General features: G+C 40.6%; 1 protein-coding gene across 10 annotated transcripts in view; it reads right to left on the bottom strand.

Moving 5' to 3' along the window:
- The window catches only part of tnrc6c1 (trinucleotide repeat containing adaptor 6C1), a 46,595-nt gene that overhangs the window by 25,049 nt on the left and 7,207 nt on the right, over positions 1 to 14,339 (bottom strand). For 8 of the 10 annotated variants that reach the window (XM_085156914.1, XM_085156918.1, XM_085156915.1 and 5 more), the window contains exons 2-4: positions 11,130 to 11,231; positions 10,091 to 10,112; positions 1,219 to 1,575 (exon numbers count right to left, since the gene is read on the bottom strand). In XM_085156914.1, the coding sequence (XP_085013040.1) occupies positions 1,219 to 1,575; positions 10,091 to 10,112; positions 11,130 to 11,192 (442 nt within the window). In that variant the 5' untranslated portion in view covers positions 11,193 to 11,231. Of the gene's footprint in view, positions 1 to 1,218; positions 1,576 to 2,001; positions 2,076 to 10,090; positions 10,113 to 11,129; positions 11,232 to 14,339 lie in introns of those variants that run through there. The other 2 variants (XM_085156919.1, XM_085156923.1) reach the window with 2 other exon arrangements.

The following is a 14,339-nucleotide window of genomic DNA, read 5'->3' as shown; positions in this document are numbered from 1 at the left end:
GGAAGGAGAGTACACAGACACACAAAGATAGCCAGCTGTGTTTACTTGCCATCCTTTACCCCAGTATTCCTGCATCCACATCCCAAATTCCCAGACAGGCTGAATGAAAATAAACAATAGCCAGCGGCACCTGTGCATTTGCACAGCCTTGCAGGTACACCGCATGATTACAAGCACAGTGCCTTACAAAAACAGGAGTGGATACAGCCAGAACTCTTTGGCACAGCTGAGATAAGTCAAACAGATATTAGTGGAGATGTTTGAAGAACCGACACCGTTGTTGTTCTGGCATGACATACTTTTTGACTAAGTAGCTGTAGCCAGCCAAAGTTAATATTATTGGAGTAGTGATCTACATGTTGCAACTAAAACTGCAGACTTGACAGTGACTGATGGGATACACTCAAATTTGCTCGAGTACAGACTGAACCAAGGGTTTACATCCTGCAGCGATGAGTACCTGCACTCTCTAATTGTATTAAGTAACGTCAACTTTATTTTGTCTTGTTTGATTAAATTTTAGTGGAGCAGACAGTGAGCAAGAAAGTGTTGGCCATGCAGAAGCCTGATTAAAATGTGTAGCATCTTACTATAATACACAATCTGTATGTGTGTTTGTTTCCTTGTCCATTTACTCCTCTTACAAGCCCAGGATGAGGGGGCACACAGGTACATTTTAGGTCCCTGAAGGTTCTTAACTATATCAGGTCTTATGACCATGTCATGTTGCCAAGCAACAACCCAGCAACAGGGCTAAAATCACCTGTTTTTAACATTTGTGCACCTATAAAAAGCATCATCCAATTTTATTTCACGATATCTAATTTGTATCCACAAAACATGTATTATATATGACATGTTATGATGCCATCAGGTTACCTGGCAACCACCTAGCAATGGGCTAAAATGAAGAAGCATTGCTGCTCCCACAACACATTATAAAAGCAGCGTATCATTTTTATCCCATCACAAGCAGGTCAAACAATATTATAGGAAGTGCATCATCTATATGTTAACATAATGTAACTCCACTGAATTTCACTTCTCATTCTCAATTTATATCCACTTCATGTGGACAAGCTGAATATATCATCAGTAAAACAAGTAATTCCAAATAACCTCTAACGATTTATGTAACTAAACATCACAAGATTTTTTTTAGAAAACATTAAATGCACTTATTCAAACTTGCACAAAGAAATTGACTTGCCAACAGACCTGTGGGCAAGCTGGATGCAGTGGAAGAAGAGCAGGAAAGAGAGGCGTGTATGGCTACTGTTGCTGCTGCAGGTTCACTAGTGGTGGGACGTCCCGTGGTGATGAGAGGCAGCGTCCCCAAGGGAAGAGGCTGGCCCCGCTTTAACAGCTGCTTGTGCTCCTGCTGACGAAAGCGTGGGGGCACCTCTCTGGGCGGGTAGCGCTGCTGGAGCGGAGTCTGGGACTGCTGTGCTGTCTGCGGCTGACCTCCAGAGGGGATGCGCTTGCCATTTCCACTGCTTGGGGGTACAGATGGGATGGCACTGGGGTTGACGGGGGGAAGAGGAGGGCTGGGGTTGAGCTTGGTAGAGTCTGGCACTGATGAAATGGGTGGGGATAAGTAACAACAAGAAAACAGAAATGCAGGGATGAGGAAGGGTAAAGCAGAGCTGTTGAGCACACACACTAGTACTAAAATACAATATGATTAGTTGCAAATGGACTGGTCCATATTCCAAATAAATAAATAAATAAAATCACTTGCTAGAGACTGTTTTATTTGACTTATAATGATATTTGACACATAACACATTTAAAGAAAACTAAAAGGAACTGCTGGATACTGCCCTCTTCCTCCATAAATTACTGTCAGTAATTCATTTTAAATGTTTTCTGTAAAGCTACTGTGGTTAAGCATTTCCTTCACTGACTCTTTTCAAAGCCCTGGATACTTTTGGAAGATTTCCATGAAGTTAAATTCAGAAAGGCTAAAGGAGCAGAAATCTATAAATGCACAAGATTTACTCAAGGCAGTGGTCAGTCCAAACAGATGGTTGTTCTTTGGAGAACCACAGGACTGTAATAACCTCGGGGTGGCACTATAAAAGAAAAAATGATGACTTTAGAGATGGCCAAGACACCCAACTCTCTCACAGCCTGTCATGGTGCCGGTTCACAGATTATATGTGTTGAAGAGGTCAAGTACCAGAAAATGGACTTAGACCTGCCTGCTACATTATTGTGGGCTATTGTCTCCATCAGGATGGTGCTGTAAAGAGCGCTGAGCACCATCAACATAAGCTGTTCATGGTTTGTGGCAGGTTATAGCCCCTGAAATGATCACCTCTCAGCGCTCTACAAAAGCTGTTAGTTATTAACTGCTTGCACGTCTGCTGAAGCCAAGTGCTCTTATCCAACTAGCTTTAGTTACCCTTAGCAACAGAGTGCGAGGCTCTCTCTGCTCTGACCAGCCATTTCTCATGGTCGAAGCCCTGCAGGGTTTCACATGAGCAGCGAAGCCTAAGAACTGCACACAATTTAAAAAACCTCCAATAACATTTATTCATGCATTCGTATTTTTATTTTTATTTTTTTCAATTGAGGGACATTAGAAGTTGGGAACAAAACATTGGTATATCATCACTATAAAACTGGTGTGTTACAAAAGAAAATTAAACTCCAATAGTCACTCTCTTCATCCCCAGAGGAAAATATCTAGCCTCTCTGCAGCTTAAATGCATCATCATATCTACCATCTTGGTGTCAACTGTTGCATGCAGCTACCAGGCTAATGTGTACTTGAGACGTTTTATTGGGGGGAAAAAATACCACTAAGGTTCGTGAGAGCATCTACTATGTATTAAAAAAATTAATTAATTTAAAAAAAATGCAACCACTGTGAAGCCTCCAGTTTAGTTTTACGCTGTCACAATCTTCATTTCCTAGAGACAGAAGAGTGAAGGGCCAAGTTAAGGTGGGTGGGTGCAACGCATATATGATGCTTGCCAATTAGTGAGAAGTAACAGACTAACAAATTACCAGAATTTCACAAAACTGGAGTGCAAACTCACTGGATTGGTTGCATCTTATAGAGAGTCGTGTTACCGGTGAAATCATTTGATTAAAATGCTGCAAAAACCCCCAGCTCTACAAACATGGTCAAGAAGTGACTTGAACTACTGGTAAAGGGTCTAAAACTACAATCAACTACAGCTCCAGATATCGTCACGCCTGTCAAAGAGGCGATTTACTCTCATCTTTAAGCGTTCACAAAACACAAACAATTAGTTAAAATATTTTTTCTCATTATAGATTTTATAAAGGGAGAAATTAGCTACAGTGACCAAAACTGTGTTTTTGCTACATGCAGGTTTTAGTACTTTTTGGGTAAGACAAAAAAAAAAAAGAAAAAAAAGAAGTGAAGATGTAAAGCTTAATAATGGGTGATGCATCCCTTGTTTGTTCATCACTACATAATCACACCTCTCTAAAATATATACACTGAAATAAGAGTTGTTGCTATAAAAAACACGGCTGCTATAACCGACAAGTTCCACTTGTCAAACATCAGAGCCGTGAAGTCCAAAACACCCCCAGGATGCTAATTTACAGTCGCTGAATTTGGAAATAGGCGGTCGGAAGCCACCACTAAATCAAACATGTTGGTCAGCTTGGGGTCACAAAGCTGCTCCAGAATGAGATGGATCATGAGACACAAAGCGCACTAGATAATCTCCTCAGCACATTTTATTACATAATAAAATAAGCTGGTAAACTAGAATGCAAACAGGATGCAAAAAAACAACAAAAAAAAAAACAAAAAAAAAACCAGTGCTTAAGAGCTACACATACTGTACAAGAGCAGACCCCCAAACACCAGCTGACTGGACATAATGTGCACTGAGCCACAATGGCATTTGAGCTCTTGCTGCGGGGGAAGGGGGTCTTTAAAAACCACCAACCAGAAGAAAAAGAAAATCTTTGTGCTGCAGCCTAACTGTATTATAAAGAGCGGGGCCTTGCGATTGGCTGACAAAATGAGTGTGTGCAAGGCAGCAGTGAATAACTTGCACACATGCGGCTAGTCCGGCATCACACACAAAAACAAAGAGTTATGTAATGCTGAGGCCCACACAGAGGGGAGAGGGCGAGATGGTGTCATGGAAGCACACTCAGCCTTGTAAATACTCAGACATGTTCGCTCACACGTCACAAACGGCAACATTTTTCTGTGCACGTTTGTTTGTATATGTGTGTGTCTGTGTGTGTGTGTGCGACATAGTATGATCCAGTTTCACCCAAATCTGTCTGAGTGTCTCCCTCTCCCTGCAGCTCAGCAATGTTGCGGGTGGAGGGCGGGGGGACGCTCTAGTGCTGGAGCTCGCCTCTCATCAGATCTCTCTACATCTGCTCCATTTCCTCTTCATTCTTTATCCCCCCCCCACCTTCCTGTGCTCCCCTCTCCCTTTCTCCTTCACTCCCAGTGATCTACCATTATCCTCTTGTCATTATTACTGTATTAAAGGCGGCAGATGGACACGATAATTCCTGCCCAATTCTTCCCGCTAGTTTAAGAGGTGATTTCCTCTTAAAAAAAACTGAAGACTGTTGTAGGTTATGCCACAATGTGCAATCATAGTTATGAACATGAGCGTTACACAGTTGGGACTCCATGATGTGACGTAGATTCTTCTGGAAGCTGAAGAGGGGGGAGAGCTGGCTGCTCTTTTAGCCAATCAGAGGGAAGAAACAAGGAGGGGACAGGGGAGGGAGGGAGAGCGAGCGAGTGAGCGAGCGAACGAGAGAATCGACATTCGGGAGGGAGGGAAGGAGGCAGGGAGCGAGGATAAGTGATGAAGAGTGTAGTGTGTGTAAGAAAGTCTCCACCCCCTCGTGCACTCCTCTGTTAGCTCGAGACTCACTGCCCGAAATCAACTTGGGTCCAAATCCGCTTACAACTGGATCACCATTTGCCGGTGCTGCTTTGGTTTCTTCAGATTGCATGAGCGACACAAGTCCTCCAAATTCAGTTATCCTGATAAACTGATGATTTAATGTAAAAATATCCTTTTATTCTCAATTAAAATTCAGAGACTGATCAAGGCAGGGCTTAATAAATGTTTCTGGCAGGTGTGGTGTACAGTGCTTGTATCTCAGGCAGTACTTGGCAGCGAAACAGTGAAATAGAGTAAGAAGAGACGAGACCGACTCCTGCTGACAGCCTGTTTGCAATAACAGAGTCCTCAGCTGTGCCACTGCACAGGAGAATTCCCACTTCATCAAAGATGCACATCAAGCCTTGGCCTTGGGGCTGTGTGTGCTTCATGCAGAGGAAGCCATCCCATTTTCTATTTTAAAAGGGGTCTTAATTTCCTCAGAAACAATGATAGTATGCTTGCCTGGCTGTTTAAGAGCTAGAGGTTGTGGGCTGCCTGGTTAGGATTGTCTGGGGATATATTAAAAGAGTTGGAAGAAGGTGGAGGAGAAAGAGTGAAAAGCATTGGCAATCTCTCTGAGTGGAAGAAAAAAAAAAAAAAGGTCTGTGACCTTGCAGACAAAGGATACTTCTGTGCAGGTGCTTGGATAGCAATGTGCAGAAGAACTGAAGACTAGTACTCATCACAAGGTAAGTTAGTTTTAAAACTGTCCTAACAACAATACGTGATGAATGAATGTTTTCAAATTATGTTCCTCTGAGTCGCAAACCAATTTTCAAAAATAATTACTATATTAACAGTACTGTGCCACCTGTACAATATTTACAAGTATATATTAAATACTATCAGTATTCTCCTCCCCTATATGTATAATAATAGCGTGCTAATAATCATGCTCACTGCTGTTCCTTCATTGAAGTGGTTCGTCTCGCTCTTGGACAGAGTACATACTGAAATGCAAGCCTTCTATAACTGAGCTTTTAATCCCACAAGTTAGGCCATGAATGGAGCTTTATAAACTAGCTAAAGAAAATCTCGCTGCTGTAAACAGGATTGCTGTTTGCTTATTGTCCGGTATGTTACATGTGTTAAATCTAACAGCCAGGCCTTTTCGTGAATAAGAGTGAAATCCTGTGTGATGCCTTTGCATCGTTTGCCTCCAAACTGCCGCAGCACACCACTTTAACGGAACTGAAATAGAAGGAAACACACACGCTGCCTATTTCTAGAAAAAAGTAGCAGAAAGAATGAATCGTGAATGGCAGCATGTCTTTGAGGCTCTCCGTCTCATTTTTCCTGTGGGCTTTAAAATGTGAGCAGCGAGCCTCACAAGAGAGAAGATTACAGGGTTTAATTAAAAGTGAATAAATACGACACGGTAGTTAAGAGGGAAACCCGTCACTGCATTACATTCCACACGGAGAAAAATGTTGTTTAAAAAAATAATAATAATACAATTTTTAAAAAATATTTAATATCTGACAGCACAGTGCAGAGAACGCAAGGTTGTTTAGGTCAAAGCGTTAATCAAACGGTAACTATGGGTCTGAATATATAATCTCAGGATCGACATTCACTTCCAGCTCTTAAGTGTTTCTATCCAGACCTACTCTCCACCTGCAGAAGAGCTCCACAGGTTGAAGTAGGGGGGGATCTCAGAAGACAAAACAGCTCTTGTGCCAGCAGCTGCAGGCAGCCCAGATTCCAGCGTGTTATGATTTACAGGAACCGAAGTGTGAAAGACAGTGGAACATCCTGTCCTCCTGACCTGGGCAGCCCCTGCTGAGCCTGAAAAATGGTTCGGTCTCAAATATCAGCGTCAAACTGAAACTGCAACAAAGAAATGCCACTTGGCACTTATGTTACAAGTATCTGTTTCGCCACATTCAGGGGCTGAAAATGCTTAATTTGTCAAACACATTCTAGACATTTTTGTCTAGAATGTGTTTGCAACTTCTCCAATAAAGCTTCCCTTCAGATTACAGCTCACTAACCAACCAGTTAGTGAATGTCCTTTAATTCCACATCCACTTTTTGACAGGCTAAACTCAGCGTGTGGGTATATTTCAAGAAAAGACACATACACACACACAAAAAAGATCACGCGTGAATTATATAGCACACAAGTGTTTTATCAAAGACCCTTTCACATCTGAGTGTTGCTAATTAAATTGTACCGTAATGTCAAAACCCAAGCCCATCTGTCAGTTGTCACAAATATAATGGCTCAAGTGACAATATGCAATGACAACAGGCTCATATGCACAATTTATGGCGTAAATGCAGCTGAACACAGCTGTTACTTGTGTTGTTCCTTAAAGTGCAGCTTATCATTACCAGTACTGCATTCATTTAAGCTGTGCTGCTCGGGATAAGACATGCAGAAGAGGCGGTGACGCCGTCGACAGCAGGCACAGTGGTATAAATCCCCCCCTGATCGCACCACAATTTATGGCTCTCTAGCACAAAGCGCTGGGCGTAATTAAGCGAATGTGAAACGGCAAATTAATCTGTTATGAAATTACTGCCACGACACTACTTTGTAATAATGTTATCTTTTATTGCACTATGTAAATGTGCGCCTTGATGTGCATGCATGTTGTCCCCAGTCTCTTGATAGGGACAAAAATGCACAGCATGGATAGGCACACAATAGCTCATTAACCCCTAGAAATGAACTCTAGAGTAGCTTGTTGATGGTGGATGTGCACAATGCTTATTACTAATAGACTCATCTATTATTTTTCTTTATAGGGTGCGTCGCTGACACCATGAGTGCGGCCCAGCACACACTGTGATAAAGGTCTCTGTGATACTCACATCACAGCGTTGCTGCCGTGCTTCATGGCTTCCCCACACCATTAAAGCTGTTTGAGCATCTTTAGTTTAAATAAAATATTCACATGCCAGTAGATACATCCTACACATGTTACACGTGTATGTTTTAGGCTGGTTTTCCTGGGGTTATGCAAAATTAATCAATCATACAGTAGGACTTTTAAATACTGTAAAATAGAGCGATAGATATAGACAGACAGATATAAATCTCTCTCTCTCATATCTCTTCTCTATATATCTATGTGATGCCTTCTTGAAAGTATAAAAATAGTGATTTCTGTGACTGATATTAGATACCAAAATGGTGTGGATATGCTAAAATACCTGCCATCATAAATGCTCACATTTGGTTCTCATTTTTCAAAATCATAGAATTTGCCTACAAGTGGACAGACCAGCTTTTCAAGCAGTCTCAGCCCAGATATTTTATTGCGCTTGGTCAACTGACAGCTTATACTCCAACCCCAAAACGTCCAAACAGGCAATCACACTAGATTGTTTTAACTGAACCTATTGTGAAATTATTGTATCTGGAGGTAAATGTGATACGTTTAGTTAACAAATGTTACAGCACTTTCAAGGATGCTGAAGCAAAGGAGTCTGTAGTAGCTGTGATATAAAACCATATGCATTACGGTGGATTTGCACAGACACAGAGCATATATATGCTGTTTGTGTTTGCAGGTCACATTAGGAGACTGTAAGAGTGAGAGCATGTGTGTCATAAAAATGAGCCAGTAGAAATATCCTACAAAGGGGCCCCTCAGCTGTGCCGGCAAACAGGAAACGGGAGTGCATTCTCACAGTTTCACATATCTCTGCCCGTTTTTGTGTGTTCTCAAACACGGTTTTCCTGCACTCTCCCAAATCAACCAGAGGCACCAGCCACCTCTCTACATTTCACACAAATAAAAACCACAACAATTTCTTCCATCTCTGTTCCTTACAGCCCACCTTTTTCTCTCCTTCCTCCTTCTCTGGTCCCAGGGCGGGCCTCAGTGCTAGACCAGACAGGAGGTGGTGTAGTGTTACTATGGCGCTTGGGGTCTTCCTGGAAATCTCCTGTGTATGAATGCCTGTTTATTCAGCCTCCGCACTAGCCCTGCTCTCCTAATTAGCTCCCACTGTACCTTACACTAGTATCAGACACAATCTGCCTCTTTTAGTTGATTAGTCAATTAAGATTCATGGTGTCTTTCAGGAAAAAGACAGTTGTTTCAGCCCTTTTTCACGATCTTTTCCAGTCATTAATAGATAACTGCAGTGCCTCGTTAACTGCCACAGTAATATTGAGGTAAAGACAATCTATAATCTGTATGATCTTCTTCAGAAATGATCAACATGAGCACAGTGCAACAGAAAAATATGTAAAAGGTGCTAAAAAGTCAAGTGTGATAATAGAAAAGCCTGTTATAAATGGTGAATTTTAGATCTGGTGCTTAATAGGGGTTAAGATAAAGAGTTGACGTGTCAAACAAATACTATGAAAAGAAACGGCATGTTATATGTGCTAACACTCACTAATAACTATTCTCTTTCTACCCTTCAGGCCATGCTGTCAGCATCTTTGAGCAGTTCTAATCAGATTTCCCGCTGCCTATCCCTCATGACACATTAAGTCCCTCTCCCATCTGCTTGCTCATGCCGACATGAAGATCTGCTTCCAGGCTAACTGACTGTCCATCACATCCTACCTGCTTCCCTCTGATTGTTAAAACCACTGGCTTGGGGAGACAGTGAAGAGAGTGGGTCTGTAGCTGCCACAAAACAGGAGTTAAAACCTGCAAGCTAAGTTTAGTCTTCACTACAAAACTACATTTCTAGGCATTTTTATTCAGATGGTTTATTTGTTGGGTTTTTTCTCCTTCGGATTTTCTTCCTCTCCTCTACCCTCTGAGGTAAGCCTGAGGACCCCTTTGTAGAGGCTTTGGGAGGAGATGCACCATTCCCATTAGGTTGTAGGTAGTAGGCTCAGGTAGTACAGCAGAGCTGGCGGCCAGTAATGTTTTCAGTTGCAATATATTTTTAAACTTTAAAAGCAAATCATTCATAATCAACAGCATAGCAATGAGCTGAGAACCAACTGACGCCTAGTGGCAAAAAGGCAGAACTGCATATACTGTGTGGTTCCCCTTCTGACAACAATGTAACACCCTCACACAGTCAGTGTCCTTCCTGCTATCACAAGATATCACACAGACTCGCAGCAAAGGTCTACACTGACAACTCCAGTATTAAAACATAACAGACGCTCCTTTTATTCTGTGGTAAAGAAATCAAATGAGTCTTTCTTTGATGTTGCGCATCAATTGTACAAAATACAAGCAGCAACAACTCACCTTTGGTAATCTGCTCTGTGGCCTGAAAAAGCAAACAAACAAGTTAACAACAGATCACACTTAAAATGATAAGATAAACATGTAATGCATTCCATGTAAGATCCAGAAAACAGTATGCGGTTTTGCATGAAACAGTTTTTAACATTTTTGCTCATGATCCACACAGCAGTAATGAAGCAAACTAGTCAGAGCAATGCTAAGGGACAGGTAGTGCTCGTGTATTTAAACACTAAATTGATTAACGCTCGACACATTTAAGGGCTCAAAACAAGATTTCGTTTGCCGTGGTTTGACTGCTGGAACTCGCCTCATTGCAAGATGGTGGAGTTAAGTCCATCTGACAGATGCGGAACTGATTATTGCTGTGTTATTTAATTGAATAGTGTACACTGTATTATTTATTAAGTTAATGAGGGAAAACTGGCCTGTAGCTTGTACTTTTTCCAGCACTAGCAAAAAAAAGCTTAAGCACAAGCACAACAGATTGCTAGAAGAGGACTTAAAATTAGGGGATATGAATATATAAATGTGCTGACATAGGAGCTCTATACACCGAAAACACTTATAATGTAGAGCTGTGCCTGGCCTTGTACTACATAGCATACTAGCATCTAAAATACTGCAAATGCCAACAAGCTTGTTCTTTTTACCATAGAATAATCTGTAATTATTTATGATTGCTTTAGTCTATAAAATGTAGAAATTTTATCCTAAATTTATAATTAGAACTAACAAAAAATATATACTGTGTAACCAAAACAAGCAGCCCAACAGGTCAAATGTTGCTTGATCCCTCGTAATGGAGACTACAGACAAAGAGGAGTCCCTGCATTAAACACAAAGTTAACTGGAAACTGGTTAAAAATAAAACAATAATTATAAAATCACTCCAATCCCTACCCAAAATCCAGCTGACTGCCAGTAACTGCTGCAATTAGCTGGAGTTTACATTATCTTATCATATGATAAAGAACAGGAAGGAACAATTACAGCAACATGATAAAAGCATGTGGGTTTCAAAAACCCTCTGCAAGCCTACCTTTTTTTGAGCAGCCTCTTTCTTTTTCTTCTCGTCTTGTTTTTTCTTTTTCTTATCTTCCATCAAATGGTTCTCTTCTCGTATTTTTGCTTCTTTTCACAGCTTAAATAAAAAGAGAGATGGAGAGAGATGGTCAAGGTTTTACCCCAAGAACCAGTCAAAGAGAGGAGTACTTTGGCTCAGCAGAGTGAACACAGATGAAAGTGATTTCTTGACATTTTCTTTTCAGCTGAATGGTTCATTTTATCAGTCTTCAAACTGAAATCAGTGTGTCAGTATTAAGGCTGCCACGATTAGTTGACTAGTCACGATTACGTCGACTATCAAAATCGTCGACGACTGATTTAATAGTCGATGCGTCGTTTGAAGCTTTGTAAGATCACAAAAGACGCAGGAATAAGTAGTAGAATTTAAGAGTGTAATAACAGACTGAAACAGAAGATGGCAGCACTGCATGTACAAGGATGCCAGCTGCCGTTAAACCCCGAAGAAGAAGAAGTAGCTCTGTCCCAGAATTCATAGCGCAGCCCAGCTCAGTTTCCAACAATGGCAGCAGCTAGTTAGTTTTAATATTACTCTTATTATTCTTTCTGGGTCACAAAATAAACGTTTAACATATTTTTAGGCGAGAATGTAACTGTGTAAACCTCAAATATCTGCTCAGTTTATCCAGACACCACATATTTTCAAAAGCGCTCCGACGTTTTCGGAGACGTCTGTTACCCACTAGCTCGATAGCTAGCCGGGGGCAAGGCTCACTAGAGCCCGTGAGAACACCGGACTCCGGCAAATCGTTTTCAAACCCACCGTGGTCTTTCGCTACTCAGGTTAAACATATATAAGTCACTTAGATAACTTAAAAATGTTATTGTTTGGCTTTTTTTCTAGTATTTTATTTGTTCCTGAGTAAATCGGTTTGGCTGAGATTAAAGTTATAGTTTTTACACAGCTGAATAAACGTCAAGCAGACAACTGATTATCAGAAGTGTGAGATGCTCGAGAATATACTCCGGTGTCCTGTTATATTTTAGATAGCAAGGAGTTTATTAAACTTCACTGAAACAATCTGAAAATTTCATTAAAATTTAATAAACTATCATCTTGTCTTTATTTTTAGTTAGCACATACCTTAAACACTTAAAGCTGTAAGCTAATGATAGTTATATAAGAGCAGATGCATGCTGGTGCAATAAGCTGTACGCTGTACATCCAATGGATGCATGATCTGATTAGTCAACTAATCGCAAAAATAATCGGTGACTAGTCGACTATCAAAATAATCGTTTGTGGCAGCCCTAGTCAGTAGCTGCGTTTGTAACACGTGACGATATGTGGACTAGTAACACACTGAAATCACTGTCAGCTGAGGTGAATAGTTTTGATTATCGTCAACTCCAAAATCCAAATTCAATCAACATGTGTTCAGGATCTTCCAGAACAACCCCAAACCAATCAGGGTTAACTGCAACCTACAGCACTCAAAATGATCCACTGCCAAAGTTCTAATAGTACCTACTCAGCCCAACCTGGTTTCAGTTGTTTCCTAATACAATTGTGCATGGGGTCATTACAGCAATGTGGCTGAAAGATTTGCACGTCATTTGGATAAAAAAAAAAAAAAAACACAAAACAAAACAAAAAACCACAAAATCAATATGGTGGATGTCGAGGTTATAGTATACCTGCTCCTCAGACTCAGGGACATTTCTCATATACTCGGGTTTGAAAAACTGAAGTTTTGATTTTTATGAAGCAGCCGCTCTTATGACTCATTGAGTGACGCCACTAACTAGCCAATTGGTGGCGTGCAGTCTGTTAACGTCACAGAACCCCAGCTGAGTAGGTACTAAACAAGCACCTGGTACCAAGTACTCCAACCTAATGTAAAAACCCTAAAAACCAAAAGGTCTTGTCATTTAGCTTCAGCTGACTAAATATCATAAGATTATAACAGAATAAATCTAAAGTTCATTCACTTGACTTAAGTGTAAAAGTTTGTTGTGTTTTTATAGGTAAGAGTTACTCGGCACGTTTACATATTGTTTTATTTCTCTTGATATCAAACGCGAAATGTGTCCATATGTCCACTCTTCTCTTCTTTCTTGCAGTTTTATGAGAAAGAAAGCATGGGAGCTGGCTGCCACCCTGTTTATTGGGATAGATCAAATTTCCCTTCTAACCTTACTGCACAAAAAGATTGAAAGTGATCCAATCAGAAGCAAACTCATCCCGCCTTTCTAAACAATTTAATTTGTTAATTTGTAACTCTGATTTGATCTAGTCTCTTGTTTATATTCATCACTGTTTTTGTACTCGTGCATTCGTATTTATTTAGTTATTGTCTTGCTTCTATTAGGGGAAAAAAAGGCTGACAAAAACTATCACACAAAAATTATTGGTCAATGAAATTAAGACTGGACCCATGTCCATGGCACTTGTTTTGGTGGTAAACATGAGGCAGGTGCTTGTGAGTGACTTGTCCACAATCCCCAGACATAAGACTGTGGGTTTATTTCACATTCCACTTTTAAGCAGCATATTTCTTTAAGTGTGCAAAGATGTGTGCATACATTTTTCAGTTGTCTTTAGGTTTTTTTCTGGAAACTATTAGGGAGACATTGTGGGTTTAGCATGTTGGTGCTCTTAAGTTGAGCCTGCCGCTCTTTAGTCTACACACTCTACAAGACCAACAGATTCTAACACAAATAATGTGTTCGCACTACATTGAAACAAAAATCTCAAAACCTCGGGTTGTACCCTGCACTTTCAGTTTACGGTCTTGAGGATTTAAATGTCGACAATTCAAGCTGAAAACCATCCGACAATGGCCTATTGTTTCACACTAGTTCGGTGGCCTTTTCAAAGCATGAGTGAAACAGGATGGAAATGTGCACTCATTTCATTTCAACCTTCTTGATTCCTTAGGTCCCCCAGCAACACACTCGGGAAGTGTCAAGATCATCAGATAAACGGCTGGTATGAAAAAGCAAAGATGACACTGACACACAGACATACACACAGAGACTCCTTCATTTCTTATGAGCTACAAAAGCATCCAGCATCTATATCCAGCCTACACTAAGAAATGAATAAATAAATTACAGCTAGAAACAGTGTTTTAAAAAAGGACATAGTAAAGATAGCCTGGAAAAAAAAAATCATATATACATTTGAAAGTCAAGTTGCTTGAACCACAAATGTGAAACTGCA

The sequence above is a fragment of the Neolamprologus multifasciatus genome, chromosome 4, assembly GCF_963576455.1.
Source record: "Neolamprologus multifasciatus chromosome 4, fNeoMul1.2, whole genome shotgun sequence".
Lineage (NCBI taxonomy): Eukaryota > Metazoa > Chordata > Actinopteri > Cichliformes > Cichlidae > Neolamprologus > Neolamprologus multifasciatus.
This window is presented reverse-complemented; position numbering and strand designations above follow the sequence as displayed.